Source organism: Alosa alosa, chromosome 3 (genome assembly GCF_017589495.1).
Source record: "Alosa alosa isolate M-15738 ecotype Scorff River chromosome 3, AALO_Geno_1.1, whole genome shotgun sequence".
Lineage (NCBI taxonomy): Eukaryota > Metazoa > Chordata > Actinopteri > Clupeiformes > Clupeidae > Alosa > Alosa alosa.
This window is the reverse complement of record NC_063191.1, coordinates 23,166,129-23,191,605: the sequence shown is the minus strand read 5'-3', so window position 1 is coordinate 23,191,605 and position 25,477 is coordinate 23,166,129. Positions and strand designations below refer to the sequence as shown.

Here is a 25,477-nt window from a genome sequence, read left to right as displayed (position 1 = left end):
TTGTACAATCAAAGTCACCAGGCTAAGCTTGATCAGGATCATGCAATTCTGTGAGGGATTAATTTCATAATCTAGAGTTTTTGTATTAATTTCCTTATTACACAGGATTATCATGCCTATGTTTTTATCATGCCTATGAATTTATCTTACTGATAATATGTGTTTTAGTACTTTACAGTGTGATGTGAAGATTTAAAAAAAAAAAAAGAAATTAGGTTTAATATGCATGTTTTAATTGTCATTTACTTCAGAGGATGTGTGTCAGAGGGTGTGTGTGTGTGTGTGTGTGTGTGTTGGCAACATTTAGGCGTAGGCTACTCCACCACATAATACTAAGAACATAAGAAAAGACAGATTTTGCATCAGCTAAAACCTATGACATAAATAAGCAAAGCCAAACAAAAACTGATGTAATTATGTAAAACCATGAAGGGAAAACTAACGTGGCTGGTTTGCATTGTGTCATGCACTGGCATGAGTAGCCTATTCCAGCCACACAATCAAAATAACATTTAACATAGAAACACATCGTTTCCAATGCGATAGAGTTCCAATAATTTCTTTACGTTTGCAAACCTAAATCACTGGAAGAGAACTCTTTCCCACGCCATTTCCAGATTCTCTGGAGTGGCGGCGCAGCCATGCAGTCATGAAGGGGGTTGGGGTTAGCAGCCCTGGAATGTGTTCGTGTGCGCGTGCTCGACCTTGTCTGATCGTGTTGCGCGCCAGATAGGAGCGGTTACGCGCAGCGGTACGACAGGTTTGAGTGTGTGTGTGTGTGTGTGTGTGTGTGTGCGTTTGGGTTGGTTTGTTTGGACTCCGAGAGAGCTCGTTTGAGAGATCATGATGGCGGTGAAGAAATGACAAATTTGCAAGGATAACTTTCAGGGAGTAGGAAGGACTCAGTCGACTTACAGCGACAATGAAACTGAAGTAAAGGTAATCTTATCAAGTTGCCTCGATGCTGTTAGTTTACCATCGCTAAAACTTATGTGCACACACTTGAGGCTACCAAGTTAAACATGTGTGTTCACTGAATTAAACTTTTTTTATCCACTGTGTGGGTAATATAGAAACCAATGTTAAAGCGGTTGTGATTTTTTTGCGTTCAAGTCTACGGAGGGATTCTGATCTTCAGAGACAGACTACTAAACCTTGAAAACACAAAGGTATCTCACCCGCAGACGGAAGGATAGAACAATACACTTTGAATAGTGAGTAAGGTAATGAAATAGGCCTACTGTATAATATGCTGTCCGCGGCGATGAGTAGCCTAGTGTTGGGATAGGTCCAACTTTCAAATACGGAAAATCAGTTACTCGAACCATGCTAACTTACTTTCTATCACAATGAGCTGATTTGTAATCTCTGCTTTGTTGAGTCGCCTGAATCGTGGTGGTTTGGAAAACGTGACAAAACCACTGTTGTTGGCAGACTGACTTTGTATCAAAGTTGACTCTTGGTAAACTAACATCTTTTTTATATATATTTTTTCTTTGTAGATGACTGCCGTCTGACTGACTGCCGTTTGAAATTGGGGCTATGCGCAAAGCTATCCAACCACATTCATGGCGCTGAATGATTAGAGAGGAAGAAAAGACGGCAGCGGGAGCCACGGTGCAGGATAACATTCGGACTCATTCATTTCCAACCTGCAAAGCTTTAAAATGATGAAGGCAGAGAGCAAAGGGGAGCGGAGTCTTCGAAGTGCTTCCCCACACAGAAATGCCTATAAATCGGACTTCCATGCAATTAAATGCTCCTTTGATGGTTCAAAATCCGACGGCGCCTCTAAATCATATGCAAATGGATCCAGCGAGTCCCGGGAGGACACCAGGGGGAGGCCCTTCGGTAACAGAGTTAACAAAATCAAGAATATTTTCCTGCAGATGGATGGTCAGCAACAAGATAGCCCGGAGACAAACAAAAGTCTTTTGAAAAGTGACGCATCCCCAGTCTCTCCAACAAAATATGCAGGCAGTAGCACACCTAAAACCAGCACAAGCAGTACCACTACGAGTCCAGAATCTCACAGTTCTGACAAAACTCCCAAAGGGGAAGATGACAAAGAGCTAGACAAAGAGATAGACAAAGTGGCTTTGGCAGAGAAATTCTCGGTGACTAGGAAACTTTTTGAAAGGGGCCTTAAAGAGCCATCTGCTGAAAGGACAACCCCAGGTAAAACGTTTGCCCGACTGTCCCAGGGTGGCATTTCTGATGAACCCAAAGGTGGCAGGAAATCAACAGGCTCTGCTGAGAGCAAATCTGAAAACAGTCCAACTTCGCTGGCAAGGACGCCAACAGACGAGAAGAAAGACGGTGAAGAGGCGAAACAGGCACACCGGCTGTCATTGAATGCAGGCCCCATATCCAGGAGACTGGAGAACTTCATGGCTGATAGTGATGGTGAAGAAGCTGTGAGAGGATCTAGCAAAAGCACAGAGAGCGCTGTGAAAATCCGAAGTCCACTTCAGTGTTCAACCCCCATTTCGTCTACAAGGGATCACTCCAACAAGCCCACTTCTCCCACTGGTGATGCCATTAGCAAGCCTACTTCCCCAGTTGCTGATGCAGGTCAAAAAGCAGCATCTCCTGTTACCAACGTGTCATGCAAGGCCTCGTCTTCAGTTGCTGGAGGGTCCATTAATAAAGCAGTCTCAGCCAGAAGTGGTTCAAGTGAGCCCACATCCCCCAGTGGCCATAGTTCTTATAAGCGATCTTCAACAGGTGAGGGCATTACCAAACCATCTATAGGCAGTGATGGAATCAAGGCTTCCAGCCCACCCTTAAGGGAACAGAGACCGTATGGGAGTAGCGTGTACAACTCTAACCGGGCCAAGGGTGAGACTGCAAAAAATGAGGGGCATGTGGTACAGAGTCCTTCCAGGGATAAGTTGCCTGACCAGGCCCCAACACTGGACCCAGCAGGCGCTTCGGTGGTCCGCGCCGAACTCGTGGTGGTCCAGAACGAGTCGTCGGAGAGCGATGAGAATGAGGAGGTGTGCTTGGATGACAGAGTGTTTACAGAGTGCAAAGTGCAAAAAGAGATTAAAGCGGCGGGACCAACAGAAAGTCAGACTGAAGCACCGAAAGACCTGCCCTCTCCAAAGGAGACAGAGGCCACAAAAGGGTCTGAGGTGGGCAGCAGAGCAGAGATCCAACATGCAGAGAGAGAGGAGTCAAGAGAGGGGACAGGGACAGCGAGGCACACTGCTAATCATCGTGAGGAAGAGGATGAGGAGGAGGAGGAGGGAAGTGAGCACGAAGAACGAGTGAATAAGGGAAGCCCGGATAAGAGCTCACCTGTGGTATATGGGATTGAGAATGCAGCTTTTGTGGATGATAAGGATGCGGAGCAGCTTGAGGAAGAGGATGAGGATGAAGAGCAGGAGCAGGAGGAGGAAGAAGCATATGAGGAGTATGAGGATGCCCCCGGCCTCTCTGATGAGGAGGACCCCCCTCCGCGGGGGGGAGTTCACTTCTCTACTGAGCCAATAAAGGTAAGCAGAAACATTTGTTGAATTTGGCAGCACAGTAGGCCTTGCAGTCAGCCCTGGGTTGAGGTATTGTTTTAATTTCAGGAAATGCCTAATGTCTTACCCATTTATTATGTTATATGTTTTGTAACTAAACAAATGTCACATCTGTACTTTAATAGTGATTTACAACTGCAAGGGGCAAATATGCATGGTGACTGTCTTCACAGCACGAGATGCAGAAGTGGTCATTTCCTGTGGCGTCTTTCAGCTGTTACAAGCTCTGCAAAGCGTAAAGAAAGTTGAGGGAATCTGTTATCAAGATGTGCCTTCCAAATTAATTAACAGACTGATTGCCTCTCGTCTCACTAGAGTAGGCATGCGATGCATACCACCTCTTTAAGGGGGTCCTGTAAGCCTGTGTTTGGGTTATGTATTGGATGGATGCCCCTGTTATGGCTCTGGCACAGTCAAATATTGTCTCAAGAGTTTGGAAGCTTAATGTGTGGCATGCCTGAGGAGATTCTTACAAACCAAAATAGTCCCATGAGTCTGAAGTCTTAGGCCACATCTTTATCATATTTACTACAGGAATGTTCACGTCAGGGAGACGTGTTTATGGGGTGTTTGTCTGGAATGGCCAGTGAAGTATTTTTGGAATTGTTGTTGACATTGCTTTGGGCCTCGCATGGACGGCAGCAGGCCGTGAGGACAGTGGAGGACCGTGGAGAGTGAGAAGACAACGCTGGTATGAGGAAATGGGCCTCAGAATCATGTGGGTATTATCAGCCCTTCACAATGCAGAGCTTCATGTAACAAAAGCCCCCCTAGCTCAACAAGTGATTATGTCTTCATACAGTGTCGACATACCGCAGGGCTGCCGGTCAAGTTTTCTGTTGTTGTTGTTATTGCCTGTGTGTTTGGAGTGTTGGAGCAAGTTTAAGAGTTAGCAAGTTGTAAAACACATAAACAAATGCTTCCCAATCCTGGGATATGGATTTATTTATATATCTTTTGCTCTGTTGGCAATCAAACATACAATAGCTGCTCTTAACTAAAGGCCAAGGCAGAGCCCATAACTGTAGCACAATGCTGTTTACTGTCACTTTTTGGTGTGTAGGCGCTGGTCGTCCCACATAAACCCCTACGGAGGCGTGAGGGGTGTGGAGGAAGAGGCTCACACCTCGCTCTGTCATTACATCCAATCATCAGAGCAGATAGCAGGCAAGCTGGGAAAAACAAAGCCCTTTAGGGGCCCTCGGCGGGGCCCATCAGCAGCCTGTGTTTACCCAGGCCCTCAAACGTGTCCGGTGTCACCTCATGGCCCTGCAGCAGGCGGCCGATGCCCTAGTGACCACCTGGCAGGGGGCTGAGAGAGAGCTGGACGGGGGAAGGGGGATGGCATTGCTGTGGAAGTTGTAGTCATGATGACGAAACAAGTGAGTAAGTATGGGGTGGACAGTGGAAAATGCTATTCGCTGCCCTGACTACATGGACCTACAGCTTGAGCAAGAGGCAGTAGGCTAGACAGTGGTTATGGGAGGGCAGGGGGGCCCTAATGGCTGAGGTGGGTAAGACGTAGAGAGGCATCATCACCTTTGATATGAACAGGCCTGAAGGGATTATAGACAACTCCTGAAGGATGAGTGTAATGAAAAACAGTGAGTGAGGCTTTCATGTTGGCCCAGCCCTCCTCAGTAGTGATGCAACACATCTTCTGTGCGTTGTGTGTTTCTTCTTGTCTTGTTGAGAAATGTGGTTGTAAACATGGCAGTCTTGTCCCGGCATGTGCCTGGGCCTAAGGCCTTTGTGCAATAGTTCCCTCTTTTCTATCCTCCATGGTACCAGCAGGGAGTTTACACTTGACTTGTCTGGTGCATGCCATGGTCATTGAGCACTGGCGTGCTGGGAGACGTCAAAATAGTAGGGTATGTTAGTGCTCCCGAAACTTGATCACATGTGCTTACAGTTCTGGTTTCACCATCACAAGCCTGGTATTTAAATCTGACATGACCTTTTGGATGTTTTTTTTTACTTTTGTTTTTACTCAGAATGTGAGGCATTAAAAACCACATTCTGCACTGTATATCTTTAAAAAGTCTAAGACTTTGGCACTGGTCTGTACAGGAACAAATTCCCAAATGTCAGAGATCAGCTCAAGTTCAGTTTTTCTCACCAGTTTTGTGCCAGACCGAAGTGTTTTATACACACCAGCCAAGTACAATGACCACGGAGGATGCTCCAGGCTCCAGACACAGTGAGTGCCCCTATTTGAGAATGACATCCAGCAGTGGAGGGTTCTAGTCCTCCTCGGCCAAAGCCCTGTCCCTGTCCCACTCCTAGAGAGGAAGTGCCTTGTGCTCCAGGTCACATAGGCAACTCCGACAGGATTAGGTCTCCCAGTAACCTGAGATTTCGCTGTGGCGAAAGGCGCTGTCCTCGGAGAAAGAAAGCTCCTCTTTGTCAGGCTAGCCTCCGAGCCCAGCCTCTGAATGTGTCCCTTGATCACCGCTTGCATCTGCATGCCTTCTACACATCCAGACATAGGGGAAGCCAAGCGATACTAAAATTCAGGAAGTGCCAGCTTACAGTATGGATTTAGGATTTAGTTTTGAAACACACATATACACACACACATACACTCCCCTTTTTACACGGTTTTATCTGCTTATTGCTGTCCCTGGATATTTACTGTGGTTATCGAGGTTAAGAACCTTACTTCAGGAAATCCCAGCTGGATTTTACTCTATCGCCTGGGTTATCAACGCACAGATATAACATGACCTTAAGGATTTCTCCTGTGTCTCGTGTGCAGTGACTTTGTAGCCAGAAGCAGTGGACTGGTTTGCATGTACTCATCAATCTTCTTTTGTAATTCTTTGTCGTCACCTGCATGTTGGGAGTTGTACAAGTTGCCCTTATTGTGTTTTAGAAAATGCTGTGCAGAGACAGATTTACTGTCTCTGCATTATTTTTTCTTTTTCATCTTTTTACTGTAGACTTAATGGATTCCCACTATAACTGCACAATTTAGTGGGTCAGTTGCAATACTATGGGGCGATGACAGCTGCCCAACTGTTACTGTTGGGTCTGGATAGAGCCCTCAAATCTGTTTGAAGCTTTGCAACACGTCCAAATATTTGCCTTCTAAATGATACGGCTTATTATGCTTTTTCAGTGAAGCATGCATTCAGGGCACCCGGCTGCTATACACTGAGGCGTGTAATGGCTGAAGAACTGTATAAAGGGTTAAAGGTTGTTCTATGGAACTGGAATTGTTTTTCTAGGTGTGTCCTAATCTGAGAAGAATCAGCAGTGCAGCATGGCACTCCAAATATGCCCCAACCTTCAACCACAAGCCTCACTAACCACTGTGTGTTGTGTGTAGTGTAGTGTAGTGTAGTGTAGTGTAGTGTAGTGCAGCGTTACCCATACATTGACTTATTTGTGGCGGCCCACCACAATATCAACATTGACCACCACACAACATTTTTTACAGGTTCTACTAAATTGTGCTTAAATCTGGTTAGCATCAAAACCACGCTGCGCTAATGTGTTAAAAACTGTTGCATTCAAGTTAATTCTGCAAACCTACCACCACAAATATAATTCAATTCTGTGGGAAACACTGTAGTGTAGTGTTGTGTGTGTGTGTGTGTGTGTGTGTGTCTGTCTGTGCGCGCTTCTGAATATACTGAAATTCTTATTCATCCCATTCACCTTGAGACATATTTTGGGCGTCCGAAACTATATTGGGTGCAGACGCCGTACAAGGTGTACTCTTCCTGTTTACAAAGTCTCTGCTGTGTTCGTGTTTATGGGTGCGTGTCTGCTTGTGTGCCGTGCGGCTCATTAGTTTACTGTCAGCAGAAGTAGGCCATTGTTGTGGCTCCTTTTCTGGTGTGTGGGTGGGTGGGTGTGTGCGCGATCGGGAGAGGGACGGCCGCCCAACTCCAGCAGGACACAAAATGGCAGGAGTCGTGGCCCTGCACCTGCCACATGGATCCTTCCTTCCCCTCCGACCGCCACCAGGAAGTAGCACGCCCTCCTCAGGGTTGGACAAACACAAATGACTCCAAATCGCAATATGTGGGGGCGTGGCAGTGGAGGTTATCTGAAAGGGCAAAGCTACTGCACCTCTGTGTGTGTTTGTGTGACACACACAAAGAGAGAGAGGATGTCTGTTGGTTTTGCATCAAACAGGCGTCATGTTTCAGATGGCTAGATGAGTGCACAGGTTTTGTCTGTCATTGTCTGCACTTTTTTATTTTTTTACTGAAAGCACACACACAAGTCCAGACTGGGGACAGTAATCTTGAAGTCTATGTGAAGTGAAGTGCATTGAGGTGTAAGGGAGAGAGAGGGGCCCCCCTCCTGTGAGCCCTCGTTTGCCCCCCCAATCATCTGTCCCTCTGGGGCCCATTGGCCTAAGCTTCATGCCCAGAAAATGAATTCAGCAGACCAGATTCCTGAGCCGTCTGATTACTCATGTAAGTGGTCCAACCAGGAAGGAGAAGAGTCTGTTAGTCATGCACTCATGCTGTAGCTTTCTCTCACTCCTCTGTCCCATTCACCACACTACTTTCTTTTCTCTTTCTCTTTTTCCTCTATTTCTCCCTTCCACTCTTCCCCTCTCCCTCTCTTTCCCTTTCTCCCTCCCTTGTTTTCTCTCTCTCTCCCTCACTCTCTCCCCCTCTCTCCCGGCTGTGTTTCCTCTGAAGAGTGGAAACAGGAGAGGCCTCAGTCTGCTGTTGGCCAGTAGAGCAGACCTGGCCCACTCCTCCTCCTCCTCCTCCTGTGCTGTTATGCTTTCCATTTCCTATCTCTGCTCTTTCTTATGGAGCCCAGAGGAATGTGTCAGACTCACTCCAACCCCTCCCACGCTAACTGGCAGCGGGCACAGGGACTGGTCCAGCCCCATATGGTATGGGCAGAGACCCGCCTCTCACTAGGCTGCCCGTTGGTGTGGCATCAACTGCCACAGCGAGGAGAAGAGGCTCGTTTGTGTGGTGTTTCACGTCACCATTGTAAGAATGGAAGTGATTTTCATACCATACCACAAATTGCATATATTTGGGTAGCAAACTGACGCTAGCCATAGTACTGGCTGTGAGTGCAGCATTGGACCACATGACAAACCAGCCTGACCAGTATAGCCATTAATAGATAACTAGGTTTCAGCCTCCAGAGTATTTTAATGTCACGTCCATTCATGTCTAACTTGAGGATTGTTAGATGACCGTGTTGGTTTGTTATGAAGACAAAGTCCTTGTCTGCCCTGTGGTGTCCTCAGAGGAAGTGCAGGGACTACGGAGGGCTCTGTTTACTCAGGCCTGAGCTGGATGGAAGTGTGCTGCCTCTGTCTTTCTCTCCTGCACTCTTTCTCTCTGTCTCTCTCTCCCACTCTCCTGCACTCTTTCTCTCTGTCTCTCTCTCACACTCTCCTGCACTCTCTCTCTCTCTCTCTGTCTCTCTCTCCCACTCTCCTGGCCTCTTTCTCTCTGTCTCTCTCTCCCACTCTCCTGGCCTCCTTCCCCTCCTCTCACTTTCCCTTTCCCTTCCTCTATGCCCCTCTCTCTTCCTCACTGTAGCCAAATCAAGATTCTCTCTCTCTCTCTCCCCCCCCCCTCTCTCTCTCTCTCTCTCTCTCTCTCTCTCTCTCTCTCTCTCTCTCTCTCTCTCTCTCTCTCTCTCTCTCTCTCTCTCTCTATCTCTATCTCTCTCCCACAGCATGTTTTGATTTGGTGTCTTTGTGGAGCTGCTTACATTACGAGCCTCCCCACCGCCCCCAGTCCAATTCTGCGTTCTGCGCTCGCGCTGCTTTCCTGGCTTGCGATCCTTTGGTTAGCCTCACTCTCAGCTGCTGACTCATTTCCCACTGCGCTTTTTTCACAGGGCAGGGGCAGAGAGGGAAGAGATGGGGGCGAAAACTGTATTAATGATGTATTAATTGTGTGTGTGTGTGTGTGTCTGCCTGCCTGTGCGTGCAGGCATGTATACATACGACCCACATGCGCATACACGCACACACACACAGAACCACACTTTGGAGTGGTTGAAGGTGGACCAAAAGCAATCTCCATTCCAGAAACCTTGGGAAAGGGGGGTGTCTCACCATCACACACTCGTGCATACACATACACACACAAAAACACACACCAGCCATGGAGAAAATGAAAATAAGAAGCAGATGGAACTGTGGTTTGCCTGCCCACATCACAGATTGCACTGAAGCAGTAAAGAAACTGCAGTGGAACTCAGATGGAGAGAGTGTGTGCGCCGCTCACTCACTCACTCACTCACACACAGACAGACCCTCCTAAGGCAGAGGAAAGGGATGCAGGTCTTAGGGGGATCCCCCTCTCCTGATCCATGGTAACAGCACCACGGTTGTCTCCCTGTAGCGTTTGACGTCACCTACCTGGCAGAGCCGGCCTGCAGCCAGAGATAAGTAAACAGCTGGTCCACAGCATAACTGGAGGTGGTGATAACAACAGTGGCCGGGGTTGTGTTTTCTCTGGCCTTTAGTGAAGAGAGGGAGAGAGCGCGAGGGAGATTTCTGAGCCTCTATTCTTGTGATGAAGACAGCGACGTGGTGATTGGGTTTCAGCGAAGAAAAGGGACATTGTTCAAAATTGACAGAGTATTCCATGGCAACGGGAGAGTTGAAGTAAGAAAAAAAGAGAGAGAGAGAGAGAGAGAGAAAGAAAAAACTACACACAGAAGTGTAAGCGCAGAAGCCTTGTGAGGAGCAAGCGGCCCTGACTCTGGGACACAGTAGAGCTCCTCTGCACACTCACACTATATTAATGCAAACCGCAGTCTTTTTTCCCCCAACTTAATGACATTTCTCCCATCCAATGTCTGTTTTTTAATAGTCTTTTTCATTATTTTGCACTGGTGACCCAAAGTCAAACAATCTGTTGTCTCTCTAATGGGTCGACCTCACCAAACCCAAAACGAAAAGCAATAAATGTGGCGCTTTCGGAGCCACATTTACAGTATTTCTCAGCCGTAAAATGGGAGAATGGGGCTGGTGTTTAATGATCCTGTCAGCTGAGACTGCCTGGGCCCCGCTGGACGAGGGGCTCAGACGGGACAACCAGGAGCTGCCTGAAAGGGAGAGCACTGGACCATTGTCCCATAGCGAGAGACAAAAGGGGCCCCCTTCAGGAGGTAGGAAGACCAGCAAGGGGAAGTGACGGACATGGCTGAGCCGCGAGCACAAAGGATTGTGGGATTGTGTGCTGTGAGGTTCCGGCTGAAGTCACTTTCCGGTCAGGGGGAGGAGGGGGAAGAGAAGGAGGAGGTGCAGACCCGTCCCTGGGGAGAAGAGCCCGTGCTGTGATGTGGCTGTGACACTCCCTTCCTCCCACTGCGCTTCAGAGAGAAGACAAATTTCTGCGTTGCCTGCGTGTTATCTGATTTACACTGTAGGAGTGGACTATCTCTGCGCATGACTGTTTGCCAGAACAGAGGGAGGTGGGTGGGTGGGACATCGCCTTTGGTCGCTCAGGTCCTGACATGCTCCAGGATGTAGAACCCTAGACGGTGTGGCTCAGAGTGGAAATGTTTACACAATTACATCATGCCTCCCTCTGGGCTTCCAAATCAGCACTACATGCTCACCCGCTCTCGCTCTCTCATCTGCCCATCTGCCCAGAGCAAGCGATTCCAAGATGCAGTACCATCTGGGAAGCACTTGGATAGCCACAGCTTCAGTGGTCTTAAGTGTACAGATGCTAGGACTCTAAACCTCACTGTGGTGTTGAGGTACTACTAGTGTGCTTGGTCTAGGAGAAGAGAAATTGGAGGGAAGCACACGAGGTGTCTCCGTTCAGGTTTGCTGAAACACTCCCAAGCTGAGCTTTTTTGGGTGGTAACATAAACACAGGGTGGGGATTGAGCAAGGTTCCCATCTGGCTAGATGGATGAGGTCACATTGGCTCAATGTGTGGCATGAGTACTGTTACTTTAACGGCTCCTCCAGCTTGACACTGTGCCTCGTAAACAAGACAAAGCTGTGTAAACGCCAGTCAGGAGTTTGTATCCTGGGTTTTGACCTGGAGAGAGCAGGCATCCATTCATTCAAATCTGTGTAACCAAGGACCTTCTAGTACTTTCTCTCTCTCTCCCCTGTCTATTCCCCTCTCTCTGCACAGAGAGGAATTTGCTAATCATCACACCATCTACAGCTCTGACCTCCGCCTAGACCCGGTTATCTGCTTTATTAGGTCAGGACCGTGCAGTGAGGTCACCACACCTCTCTGGGTGTGTCTGCATGACAAATGACCTGTAGGTAGTGAGGAGGCTGAGAACTCATTCACACGTGGCGATGAGCCGCGATTGCTCCCTCTCTGTATAATGTGTTACCCATATGACTGAGCGAGCACTCTCCTGTAGAGAAAGAAATGAACCAAAGGACTCCCATTTTTTCCCCCTGCATGGAAACAAATGTATTTTAGGCGACTGCTTAATTGCATTTCTTAGCTTTAAAGTTAATAAACTGAAATGGCTCTTTGTTGTACCGGCGGGGATGTATCACCTGTCGTCGCCTCAGTGTATCGATCCTCCGCGTCCTCTTGGCCGGACTCCTCCCCCAGCTGTGGCCTAGTTTCCACTGTGGGAGCCCCCAGTGCCAGGGAAAGCAATTCCGAGCTGGTCCGGGAAACGGAGCTCTGTCCGCTCCAAAAGGGAATCGGAGCCTTGGCGGCCCCAGACGTCTCTGTCGGGTCACGTGAACCCGTAGCTCCTTTAAACGTTTAATGAAACCACTCTTGGGCCCATTCGAACAGTGCGCCTTTTGTCCACTGACCGGTTCCAGGCACTGCCGGTTCTGTTTGCAGTCAACTTTTATAGAGACTTCAGAGCTCATTTCTGGCCCCAGACAACAAACTCTTGGATGATGATGTGGGCATAGGACACTGACTTAGATTAATTCAGGGTTTTGCTCATCAAACTTTAATAACATTGGGTCAGTCCAAATATGCAAGGATTTGTTGATGCTGGACCTCAGGTCTGTGGGGCCACAGTGAAGGCGCACACGTTTCCAGGAAGTGGCTCAGCAGCTGTGTGTCTGTTGTGCAGGTGTTTAGCACGTACTCCAACGAGGAGTACGACCGACGCAACGACGATGTGGACCCTGTGGCCGCCTCAGCAGAGTACGAGCTGGAGAAGCGCGTGGAGAAGATGGACGTGTTCCCCGTGGAGATGGAGAAAGGTGAGGATCTCACACTCTCACAAGGGCAGCAGTAATTAATTGAAATAAGCTTCAGATTCATAGTCCTCCAGAATTTAGCGCCAGGTTTTGATATCCACAGAGACCATATATCCGCATGTTATCATCAGTAGCCAGCCTTGTAAGATGAAAATAATACATTTTAATTGATTCCCGCTTTGTTTCATATTCCCCGTCCAGGAGACAACGGCCTGGGCATCAGCATAATTGGAATGGGAGTGGGGGCGGATCAGGGTCTGGAAAAGCTTGGAATTTTTGTGAAGACCATAACAGAAGGAGGAGCAGCTGAAAGAGACGGGCGGTAAGATGCTTAGTTGAGGCATCTGTGGTCTCCAGAAGCAGGGGGCCCTATCCTCCCACGTGTCTCCCTGTCTTTCTCTCTTTCATCCTGTCTCTCTGTCACTCTATCCTTCTTTCTCTCTCTGTGTCTCTGTCTTTCTATCCCAGTAGCTAACAGGGAGTACCCAGATGCAGCAATCATGGCACACATTAACCTCCACTGTCACTCAGGAGCAGCTCATTGTAGTCAGCTGTTGGGTGCAACACACGCCTTATCTCCCCCAGAGAAGCCATTTCCAAACAGCCAGCTGTATTTATAACCTTCAGAAGCAGCACAAGAAAATAGCAGTTTCCTCTTCACAGGGAAAACCTCTCTCTCGCTCTCTCTGTTGTGCTGCCAATAGTAGAGGAGTGCTTTTCTTCCCCCAACACCAGTCCTCACAAGCCCAGTAGAGATACTACACAAGATAATCATTAGCATACACTCTAGTATCACATATATAGAAAGGACGCATCCACTCACGGCACAGTTCTTACATGGACTATAACCTTCTGGCCTGACTGATCCATGAAGACGTGTTTTAATGTCTGGAGCTCCTTAGGACCGTTCACCTCAATATCATGAGCAGCATGCGTGGAAGAAGTGCAGACATTAGCCATTTCCTCCATTGGGAAGGTCCTCTGTCCGTCTGTTGTGCTGCCAAGCATTCTGCTGCAACCCCCTGTACAGATCCCATCTACACGTGTTTACTGTCCATGTTACTGCACTATGCGGTGTAGGGCTGCATTTGAGGTCACTCATCTTGATTCACCTTCACGTTCAGGATCCAGGTGAACGACCAGATTGTGGAGGTGGACGGCATCAGTCTGGTGGGGGTCACACAGCTCTTCGCTGCCACCGTCCTGAAGAACACCAAGGGCTCTGTCAAGTGAGTCACCTGATCAGCTGATCTCAGACCTGCCTAAAGAGGAGTCTTTTGGGTCTGACGCACATCACTGTAATCATGTGTGTGGCGTTAATAACATGCTACAGTCAGACTTAAATTAGCACCAGCTAATTGTATCCTTGCAGTTGTATGTTTTGACATGGGGATTGTGTATAATCATTGTTTTGTACACCACAGCCTTACAGAGAAGCTAACACACACATAGAGCAGGTTTATATGTTAATGATTTACTGCATGCAAATTAACTATGCACATTTCTGCCCACTCACACTGATAGAAACAAGCAGCGCTTGTTAACTCTCTGAGTCTGCCATGTTAGTGTGGAGGAAGCCGTAGCTTTAGTCACTCTATGATGTGATATGGTGTCATAACCAGGAAGGAAATGGAGAGGAGGAAATTCTGTTAATCCCCCCTCTAGAAGCCCATCACCTTTTCTCACCTAACCTGTCAATCAATGACTGGATCCAGGTTCCTGATTGGGCGAGAGAAGCCGGGCACGCAGAGCGAGGTGGCCCGGCTGATCAGCGAGACCCTGGAGCAGGAGAGGAACCAGCAGCAGCAGCTGGACGATCCCTATGAGCAGTCCACCGAGGAGGTGAGTCAGCCAGGCTGGGCCCTGCTGGACACACCTTGCAGTTAGCCATTTACACATATTCAGCAACACTCAGACACTAAAGTTTGAGTAACCGTGAGCTCACAACACCACTCTAACCAAAGGAAGACAGCTGCTTTACAGAATTTGAAGGTTTGGGAGGTAATGTTTTTATCATTTGGTTTAACAGAGATTAGTCTATTTGAAGGACCCTGGACATGAGCAATATTCTAGGGGGGAAAAGGATGGGGGGGCAAAAAATTCCCTTCTGTGTGGGTATGCAAACGACCACAAGGTGTGTGTGTGTGTATGTACATGTACACACACACACCTCACTGCTTGTTTTTCCCTGATCACTGGCCATGTTTGTGCCGGTGGAACACGCTAATAAGGCACGCGTTTCCTCCCGCTGGGGGACGGCCGGGCAGCCCCCGCGCAGGGCACACCGCACTACCAGGATCCCGCTGGCACCAGACGTGACTTTAATTCATTTGTTTATCTTCCAGGACGAGCACTACGAGGACGAGGAAGGGGAGGACGAGGACGGGATCCTGGGGTCCAGCTTTGGTGGACGGAGCACAGTGGAGGTGTTTGACCTGCCGGAAAACGAGGCCATGTTCCTGCCCACCAACATGGACGCTGCACAACTAGGCTTCAAGTTCAAAGAGGTAGTTTAGCACGTGGGAGGCCACCGAGAGAGATCACTAGTCTTAGGCTACCTGAACTATCAGATGATGACTATCTGTTCAGAGGAATGAGTTACTCAATGTATTATCATTGGAATGAAACAATTGCTTTGATTGGCAACAGTGTCTGTATTCAATGCATATTGTTAAATTATTTAATTATTGTAAGGTAAATGATGTGACCTGCTTGAATGTAGTATTCTTTCTTGTCCACAGCTGCAGATAAAGCACAGCATGGCAACAGTTGAGCTGAGCCAGATAAAGGAAAAGGTAAGTCTGTCCTGGGATGAATCCTTATTTGAGTTTTCACTTGGAGTCTTTATTAAGTCTTCTCCCAGGCCGCTGCTGTCCATTTCAGTTGATTTGTCAGTCATCTCTACCCAAATATGACCCATAAATGTAGTCAGCTCAAGCACTGGTAGACAGTGGACTGAATGCACTCAGTGGTTTGGCAGTTACAGCCACAGCTGTAATAGTATCTGGATCGACCCTATTGTGTGCTTGGCAGCTGCGCGACATGGAGGAGGAGAGGGGCTCATGGGAACAACGAGAGGCCGAGCTCCAGGAGAGCATCGCCGGCAACAGCGACAAGATCCAGCAGCTGGAGACGTTCTGGCTAGAGTCGCAGACCCTCTGCAAGGCTGTCAACGAGCAGCTCGCCGAGTCCCAGAGCCAGTACGATGCGCTGGACAAGAAGTATAACAAGGCCAAGAAGCTGCTCAAGGACTACCAGCAGAAGTGAGAACCACTGAACACTTCAATCCCTCGGACTTGGGGTGTAAGGGGGGTGGGGGGTGTCGTGTGTGCAGATGTTTGTTTTTGCTGTTCCCTGTGATAAATGCGAGGGGGGACGCTGAATGAGCCGGCGTTGTGCTGGCTCTGTGAGGGCCCTTTGAAAGCGCGCTTCACTCGGGCCCTGTTTCATCTCCTTCCAGAGAGATCGACTTTGTGAAGCGGGAGGAGGAGCTCAAGCGAGCGCTGGATGAGAGGGAGGCCTGGTACAAAGCCCAGCTGGAGAGCCTGCAGGAGAGGGTGAGCAGGGGATGGAGTCTCTCTGTGTGTGTGTGTGTGTATTTTCTCTCTCTCTCTCTCTCTCTCTCTCTCTCTCTCTCTCTCTCTCTCTCTCTGTGTGTCTGTGTCTGTGTGTGTATCTATCTTTGTGTCTGTAGCCTGCCAAGAGTAGCTCTCTGTAGCTGAACACTCCTTAATCATTCCTTATTCTCTCCTCTGTTCACCCCCCCCTTCTCTCTCTCTCTCTCTCTCTCTCTCTCTCTCTCTCTCTCTCTCTCTCTCTCTCTCTAGTTATCAGTGTTGGAGTCCAAGGCTTTCCCCACCGACGGCTCTGCTCCCCAGCTCTTGGCGGCGGGGGACAGCCAGTGGAGCGGCCAGGAGGCCGCGGGACCTGTGGAGAACTCGTGCTCCACAGACTCACTGCTGCTGGGTAGGAGCCTCCTCTCACCGCAGCCCTTAATGAGCTAGAGCTGGAGCCGGGCCCAGTGTGGTTCTCCCGTGGTTCTCCTGGATCACCAGCCGTATGGTGATGAGCCACACGAGCCAGCACCACCAGCCACTACATATAATGAGGCATACATTAACATACACCCAACAGGGATCTGAGCTAGTGTGGCTGCACTGTTTTAAATCCAATTACTTGTACATAGATGAGTGCCAGGTGTCTGGTGTTACTCTGTGTCATGGATCATGTGTCTTAGAAGAGGAACTAGGAACTACTGTTACTAGAGAGCACAAATGTGTTGACTTCATCATAATCTTATTACATTGTTGGCTATGGAAAGAGAAGTAGTGGGGCATACGTTAGTGTGCCGGAGGTCTATCATGTGTCACTGTTTTGATGAGTAAATTATGCATAGATGCCGACTGGTCCGAGTTGGTGCCTGAGACGGAGCGTCTTGACACCAGTGCCCACCGTGCCAAGGGGCAGCTCGCCCAGAAAGCCAAGAGGCAGCCGCCATCACGCAGCAAACTCCGAAAGATTGGGGCCTCACCGTGCCAACCAGAGGTCAGTCCAGGTCTTCCTTTTGGTCCTCTAGGTTTTCACACACAGTTCTCTCATACACTACTGTTTGTCTAGTTCAACAACATTTTTGCATACTGAATTTGACCTCACTGGAACATCTTGGTATGAGCCATTAGGTTGCAGAATTATATTTGAGAAATGAATCGTGGAGAAACATTAAGATCACTACAAATTGTATTGGCTTTATTGATGGTGTTTGATGGTCCTTGTCAATCGTTCACACAGTCAGCCGTCTGCTGCTGTGTCTGGCCCCCCGAAACCTCCTCCTGGGGATAGAGCCTTTGTGGTTCTCTCTGGCACTCCAGAAATTGGCTTCTCGCTCGGCCTCCTTACTGTCTCCAACCTCTGACCTCAAGACACTCTCCTTTTCTCCTTTGTCTTTCAGTCCTTCTGACGCTAAACACAATGGGGGAACAATTTATTAAAATTCAATGCTGAACCATTTTGATGTTTTAAATGTGAGCATACTTTTTACGTAGCCCACTTATTGCTCCGAGCTGAAGTCGGTTCTGGTGATGCAAGGCTACTTCTTCCACTCAATAAGAGCAGATGTCTTCTACTCACCCAGAGTCGAGTCCACTTTATGTAGGAGACTGTCGAGCACAGCTTTCACATAGTCATCCCTCTGTTCATTTCTCTCACAGTCTTCCAACTCTTTGTCCAAGAATGCATCAAGATCATTAAGAACATTTAAGACGTCTTCTGGGATCTCCATGGGCAGTTAGTCCTTCTGCCCTCTCCCTAGCCCTCTTGTCCAGGCCAGTTCTGCCATCCTCGATCCGTTTCAGCTCATTTATTAGGAGCTTTTGGAGTTCCTTTTTGGTCTTTTTGTTTTTATTTTTATTTTCATCCATGTCTTGTCCATGTCCATCAACGTTAACCCCCAAAGCCTCCAGCTCTCTATTTAGTTCCTCCAGTCTGTATTTTTTCACGCGCTTCTTAATGGCTCTACCTGAACTGTGCTCATCCTGCCGTGCTGCTAGGCAGCAGGCTAAGAACCAGCAGAACCACATTAAAATCAGATAACCAGAAATCAAAGTCCGAAAATGAATTTATCAACAAATCTGAAACCAGCCAACTTCTACACAAACTCAAGAAAGAATGAATAAAAATTCCAATTTACCCTGTGTTATGTGTGACATTCTGATGTTGCCTAGCCACCTTTGTGATCCTAAACGGAATGGTATGATACAAGACTATTGTTCCCAGTTAAATGTATCATTCAATGGAATCTTTGTGAAAGGTGGTAAATAATAACAAAAAAAGTTATTATTTTCAGTTACACGCTCAGCTTAAATTTAGATTTTGACATTAATAAATGAGTCAGCTATCCAAAATATATTTATATGTTGTGCTGATATGTGGCCGCACACATCTAGACCAAGATGAGCTGAAAAAGTTCTACTCAAAATATCTGTTTTGGGTTGGGAGGTCTGAATTTGTGTAATTATTGGAGGTCTAGAAGCATTAGTGATAATAAAAAAAAACTGAGTTACATACTGCAGCTTTGTATGTAGTTTGTATAGCCCGCTGTAGGCTATATCAAAGTCAAATCCCTTTCACTGAGAAGATTTGAATGTCTTAAATCCAAGGCCATTCAAACCTGCGCCGTACCTCACCATAGCTGTTGAGCTGTTAGTGAGCTGTAGCTGAGGCCTGACTGGTTCCTTTCTGTCTCCAGGACGATGAGGAGGACGAGCCCCCGAGCCCTGAGGTGCCGCGGAGACGCCGCTCCATCCAAGAGAGCCTCTCCCTGCCCATGCCCTTCTGCGGCCATCCTGGGAACGGCCAGAGGGAGGAGGGCGCGGAGGACGCTGCCGTGAGCGTAAGCTCCAGGGCCACGGCCGATCTGTCCAGCTCCCCGTCCCCATCGGCCAACCAGCGGGCCAGCATGGAGAGCGGAGACAGCGGCAGTCTGTCCCCGCCCAAGGACACGACCTCCCCCAGCTCACCCTCCGGGTTCCTGAGGAACGTCAAGAAGAGGGAGTCCAAGGGCAAGGGCAAAGAGCCCCGAGGTAAGAGGAGACGCTCCCCAACGCTCAGCCTCTACTGCTCATACACTGCCTCTAGTGTAGGAATCAACCCGGAATGATCCCTGTTTATTTTGGAACTCTGATTATGGTCTGGGAATTGGAGTCATAAATAGAGAGACAGGCTTATGTGTAACCGTTTGGTGTCTCTTGGCTGGTGTCATGACCCCTTGTGAAATGTGTACGTCTTCATTTCAGATGAGTCAAACAACGGCTCATCAGCGGGGAAACCAAAAAGGCGATTTCCTGACTTTGGGTATGTTGTGGTCAGTCATGACTCATTTCACATTCCTCAGACTGGTGTAGTATAACACAGCTGAACAAGCTCTTATCCACCCCACACAGAGGCCTACGGAAATCTGGGGGCAAAGGGAAGAAACATGACAAGGACTCAGTGAGGGTGTCACTGGACAGCAGGTAGCCAGTCTGTTCACTCACCTACTGTACATGTTTTCACAATTTTAAAGTTTTAGTACATATTATCACATTCTTCTATTATAGTTTTAGTAAATATTAGTACATTATTTTATTAAAGTTTTAGTACATATTAGCACATTCTTTTATGCACGTCTGCAACATTTCTCAATAGAGTGTGTACTTTTTAGTACAAGTTTTAGTTTTAAAATGTTGTTTAACTGATCTCAGATCTCCCATTGAGTACACTTGTCATGCAGGATTTCTTTGGAATTACGGGTGCACTTTTCTGCAGGATTTCCACAGAATTGGAACTCTCACATGGCTGCTCTAGTGTGATTCCTAATGTAGCTATTGTGTTGCACTCAGACATGCTGCACTCTTCTTCCATCCCCAGGGGTTCAGCTGAGTTGCTGGAGGAGTCGGGGGGCAACGTGTCCCCCACGGAGTCCATGTCCTCCGTCCCCGCCTCCTGCATGCCCTTCTCCTGGTTCGGCGATAAGGACAAGGAGCGTGACCGAGAGAGGGACCCACTGTCGTCCAGCAGCAGCTTGCCCTACTCCACCACGGAGACCAGCAGCGTGCAGAGCCAGGACCGCAAAAACAAGGTGAGAGGAGCTGCACGCACACACACACACACACACACACACACACACACACACTGCTCCACAACCAAATCCATAACCAGTCTTTTTTCATTTAGGGATAAATCAGTATTTTTATCAAAAGGAATAGAAGTTCAGAAGAACTCTAAAGTAGTGTCATAGGGATTTTGCTGCGAGTGAAACCGGGTTCAAAAACCCAGTGTTGCCTTTGGCAAGCGGTTACACTGGTGGAATTACTTTGGAGTAAGAAAAATGATCATTCTTGCTGTCGGTCGGCCATAGCGCTCTGTGCCATGTCCAGGGAAGCATAAAGAAAATTTGAGAGAGGCCGAGGTGAGGAGAGCCAGAAGTGCTCGGGGCCGTGCTGTCCTGCTGAGCTGACCCGTCGCAGCCTTTTTTTCTGGCTCGCTCTACCATGACTTGGCTAGAAATGAAGACGGTGAGTCACTGTTCAGTAATCCACAGTTCAAGGAGTACTTTCGGCTGCTTGATGGAAACGGCGAATAAAGCAGAAATAAGTGGCGTGGCGGGCAGCTGGTGTCGGGGCCTCGCCGCATATAAGAGCACCGACAGACTGACGCTGGCCAGAACAGGACCAGAGCCGGACGGTGTCCCAGGCAAACAGTCAGACCCCTTCGAAGCACATGGAGGCTCTCATTAATCAGAGAACAGAGAGTGAGGGGGCACTGTGAGGGGAGCAGAGGACAGGGGAAGTGGGGGAAGGGAGGGAGGGAGGGATGGAGGGAGAGAGAGGAGGATGGGGGTGGGTAGAGGGAGGGATGGAGGGGGAGGGAGAGAGAGGAGGATGGGGGTGGGTAGAGGAGGACTCATTGGCTCTCCAGTAGCTTAGCAGGCACACAATTATCCCCCCTTTAAATGCAACTGCTCCGATAGGCCCGACTAACACAGCTGGCACCAACGCGTAGGCCAAAGCCCCACAGGCCATCATGTCCAGTGGGAGGTCACAGAGACTCCCTCTCGTAAAATGGACGCGCAGCCCCTGATGAACATCTGATTAATCTGGAGAACATCATGTGATCTTGTCTCTTTTTTTAATATCCTTGTCCACAGTGATTTGCGAAGGCCCAGTCTCGTCACTAACACTGTCCCTCTCTCAAAACAGACAAATCTCTCCTGGTCCTCTTTATTCAGTCGCTCCTTAGATTTGGTACAGTATCACTTCTGTCTCTCTAAACTCTGTGTGTAGTGCGCTGGAGTGTGGCTTGCCTAGTTTGCACTAGAGTGATGTAATCCTGTAGCAGCCAGTAGTGCTAATCACAAGGCCACGTGGCTGGAGGTTCTGGTGGGCTCATCAGTGTGAACGGTGAAGTGCTGTCATCTAAAAGGAGCATCCTCTTGATAAATTCAATTCATCTTTTGAATAAAAGTCTTTTACTTTTATTTTATTTTTCATTACACTTTATTGTCAAGTGTATGCTTCTTTAAGTGTGAAGGCCCCATAGTTTTGGAGAGCCACCTCATCAACAGATGTTTTGTTTTTTCCATCACTTTTTGCATCACTGGTGCCATCACTCTGAATGCTGCTTGGGATTTGCAATGAGCATATGTGCTGCATAGTCCTGTAGTTTTAGGAGCTTGTGTGCTGCAGTGTGTGTTGTGTGTTTTGTGATTTCTGTTGCTGTAATGTCCGATAAAGTTCCCATGCAAATCAAGTTGGCCCTGTTAATCAGGATATTCCATTAGAGGGATCAAATTACCAGGAATAACACCATTTTTGTTGTTGTTGTTTTCAATGACTGCAATTTTCCAAAACCCAAACACAGAATGTTGGCTTATGCTATGGTGTCATGTGATTGCCATAACTATTTGTAAAGAACAACAGGGCCGGCATGAATGGGTAACTGCTGTTTGTCAGTGTTTCGTACACATACCAGTCTGTCCATTTGAATGGATGGCTCATGGGAAAGCTGTCTCCCACATGATGATTGTCCCTGTCATAGTTAATGAATGCCTTATCTCCACTTGTTCCAGAGTTTGTCTGTTTTAGACGATTCAAACCCTGAAAGTCCCAGTTCAGACTTGACAGGGTTAGTTGCCGAGCCCAATCTCTCTGGGCGCTCGCACACTCTAGCCTTCTCGTCCAATGAGGTGAGTGGCATCCAGAACTGCATCGATTGCTTCCCCTGTCAGTCTGCGTGTGTCCCGAGTAGAAAGGCGTCCGGGGTGGTCTAACCTGGGATGAAAGCCTCTTAGTGCATGTTGAGTGTCTGCCATTGCCTTGTTAGGCTGTGACCATAGAGTTTGAGTGACTGGTGTTGCATGTTGGCTGACTTGCCTGTTCCACATCCATCTCTTTACCCGGAAATCAACTTCTTGAGAGTATTAGATATTGTCATATCTTCTATTCTCAGGGTTATTTCTTTATTGGTGTGTAAAGTAGTGTAAGCGTGTCCCAGGAGTCATTCTGCTGCATATCCGTGTGCATGACAAGACTAGCCTGAAGTAAAATAGTTAGTGAATAGTGGGTCAGAAGACAAAAGATACCTTAGTTAGATATTCTGTGTGCTTGCTCTACATTCCAGACTGCTATGAATGAAGTGAGTGTTTAGTAATAAGGATAAATACATTGCTAAGGCATAGCTGCATGTCAGTTGCTGCTCAAACTCCTTCCTTGTGGGTGTCATGTGAACATGGAGAGTGGGCTTTGTGTTTGTTTGTTCACAGCATGTTCTTTTCATCCCCAGACTCTAGACGACGAGCCGTTCCCCGTGGGGAAGGACTACCAGTGGCAGAACCGCCCTGTGACTGAGTGGACCACCCAGCAGGTCTGCCACTGGCTGATGGGTATGAACATGGACCAGTACACGCCGGAGTTCACCACCAAGGGTGTGGACGGCCAGCAGCTCATCAACCTGGACAGCGATAGACTCAAGGTGAAAACAAGGGGAAATTAAAGGGGAGGTCCAATCTCTCCTCCAACCCCATACGTTTTTGTCAAATTGAGTAAATTGCTGTGCAGTCCTCAGGCTGTCCTTTCAGTGTTTGCATTCAAAAAAGTACTTCAACATTCGTACACAGCTCTAGCTCAGTAAATTTGAAACAAGCATAGTGGCTCAGACTGAGCCATTAACAATCCTAGTGGATAAACACCGTACTTCAGGAGCATAGCATGGAGGGGTGCAGTTTGATTGCCTGTCGAGCTAGAATATCAACATTTCATGAAACCAAACCCAATTACAAATGGCATCTTTTAAAGGATTACATCTGCAGTGGCCTGAAGTTACCGTCCCAGGAAGTACTGACATTAATCTTTCGAGTGCAGAGATTAGTGCTGTGTCATATTTCCAAATGATCTCGGTCTCAGAGTTTCTGTCATGCCTTGACTGCCACCTTATGGGCATCTGAGAACATGCATATCAGACCAGTGTCACGTCCACCACATCACGCATGTGCTTTCCCTCCACAGGCCCTGGGTGTTGCGAGCCAGAGTGACCGGGCCACCATCAAGAAGAAGCTGAAGGACATGAAGAAGACCCAGGAGAAGCTGGAGAAGCAGCGGGAGAAGCGGGAGAAGGAGGTGCGCCGCAGCGGGAAGCTGCCCGCCTCCAACACCGACTCCGTCTGCTGAGCTCCATCTGATTCTGGACTTGACCCACGGGACCGGACTTTCCCTCGACTGCTGCTGCTGCTGCTGCTGCTGCTGCTGTTGCTGCACGCGAAGAACACTGACCACCCTGATGACCAGTTCCCGACCACCTGGATGAGGGCCACTTGTGGCGAGTGGGAGTGAATGACAGCACAGACAATCAACCACTTTGGCACATGCAATGCCACAGTTCACACAGATATGCAACTAGCATAGGGTTAGCGGTGCTCCTACCGGCATACCAATGTTACGAGCCAGCTATTAGCCTCAATTCCACAGGGTGTTTTAGTCCAGTCTCGCAGTGCCAAGCAAGTGCTTCTGCCCAACCTCTCATTTTTTTCTATTCCTTGATTCCCAAGTTACCCAACAGACAAGTGTGCTTTTAAATGAGTCAATTCTGTTCCACTTCACATTTCAAATTCCAACACAAATGAAATGTGATGTACCTCATGAAAATATCGTTCATCCTGACCAGTGGAAGCTAATTATTGTATTGGAGAGAAACTGTATGTAAAGAGCAAGTTGAATGTGTGTTTGAGAGAGAGAGAGAGAGAGAGTAGTGAAGAGCGGTCTTCCAGAACCATGCCTGGCTGCCAAGGCAAATGTTTTTTTGACAGGTTAAGGGACGTTTTAGGGGGATTTGTAGGTGTAGATGATTGTTATATAGATAATGTGTTGACTAGTGGACCAAACAGAGATGCATGTATTTTACCTAACCACTGTAGCCGAGGGCTTACCAGGAAGAAGCAGGTCTTCCTTACTGAAAATATTACAGATACAGAGTTCCATAATTGTGCACAGAGCCCCTGATTGTTTCCTGCCTTTAAATGTTTTTATACATTATTTTTGCTAGAACAACTTGCCTGTGTCCATGTACAGATCATTTTTGTTGCTGGAACCTTTGTACAGTCGATGAGGAAAAGCACTATATTGTCTTTTTAAGATACAAATGGGGAACATGATTTTAAATGTGTAAATGGATGGTTTTATATTATGAGCATATTAACTGCATACCTTTAAAAAAGCAAATTACTGATCAAGTTTCTACATTTTCTACTAAGTAGAATAGCCTGTTGTGTGAAACCTTTTTTAAAAATGGCTAATCAAAAAAGGGTAGTCAGAGATGGTCCATCATCTTCCCTTGTTGACGGTGCCTGCTTTGCCTTGTTTGACCCTGTGCAGCTAACTAGAGTTTGTATCATCCAAAAGGGTACCAGACTATATCACTGTATCGCATCAGTCTTTTACATGCATAACAGCACTGTGAGAAGGCCAGGAGATGTGGCTGTTAGGTGTAATAGGTGGATGGTTTCTTTGCCAGTGTACTCCTAAATGCTATATAGTTAGCTTGTCTGCACTCATACTTATTTGCTATTCTGTTTACTACTTAGATGCTTTGATATCTGTATTTTGATGAAACTGACAATGGGATGATGCCCTTCAGACCACAACAGGCACCCAGTTACTCCTCTGGTACAAACAGTACAAGCTGTGCAAATTAAACACTTTATTTGAAGTCTGGGCAGTTTGTGCTTTGTCTTGTGTAGCGTTCATTCGCTCTTGTT

General features: G+C 47.7%; 1 protein-coding gene across 5 annotated transcripts; it reads left to right on the top strand.

Moving 5' to 3' along the window:
* Window positions 1-643: 643 nt before the first annotated feature.
* Window positions 644-25,428, top strand: ppp1r9ala (protein phosphatase 1 regulatory subunit 9A-like A). Of its 5 annotated transcripts, none has more exons than XM_048238697.1 (21): window positions 644-939; window positions 1,114-1,214; window positions 1,503-3,500; window positions 12,564-12,696; window positions 12,895-13,015; window positions 13,818-13,922; window positions 14,409-14,535; window positions 15,039-15,200; window positions 15,435-15,488; window positions 15,727-15,956; window positions 16,154-16,250; window positions 16,521-16,659; window positions 17,090-17,238; window positions 18,938-19,271; window positions 19,485-19,542; window positions 19,632-19,703; window positions 20,098-20,308; window positions 21,429-21,473; window positions 22,298-22,414; window positions 23,011-23,199; window positions 23,733-25,428. In XM_048238697.1, the coding sequence occupies exons 3-21, from the start codon at window positions 1,668-1,670 to the stop codon at window positions 23,892-23,894; spliced, it is 4,338 nt and encodes a 1,445-aa protein (XP_048094654.1). In that variant the 5' UTR covers window positions 644-939; window positions 1,114-1,214; window positions 1,503-1,667; the 3' UTR covers window positions 23,895-25,428. The 5 variants fall into 5 exon arrangements, with proteins under 5 accessions (XP_048094654.1, XP_048094653.1, XP_048094652.1 ...); XM_048238696.1 differs by having other exon boundaries at window positions 1,114-1,223; XM_048238695.1 differs by lacking the exon at window positions 1,114-1,214.
* Window positions 25,429-25,477: the final 49 nt, after the last annotated feature.

Excerpts from the sequence above, each read along its gene's own strand:
- ppp1r9ala (XM_048238695.1), top strand. The coding sequence starts at position 1,668 with ATGATGAAGGCAGAGAGCAAAGGGGAGCGGAGTCTTCGAAGTGCTTCC. Across the intron at positions 16,251-16,520 it reads TGGAGAGCCTGCAGGAGAGG|TTATCAGTGTTGGAGTCCAA; the intron begins GTGAGCAGGGGA and ends CTCTCTCTCTAG. Across the intron at positions 20,309-21,428 it reads GCCAGGACCGCAAAAACAAG|ACAAATCTCTCCTGGTCCTC; the intron begins GTGAGAGGAGCT and ends CTCTCAAAACAG.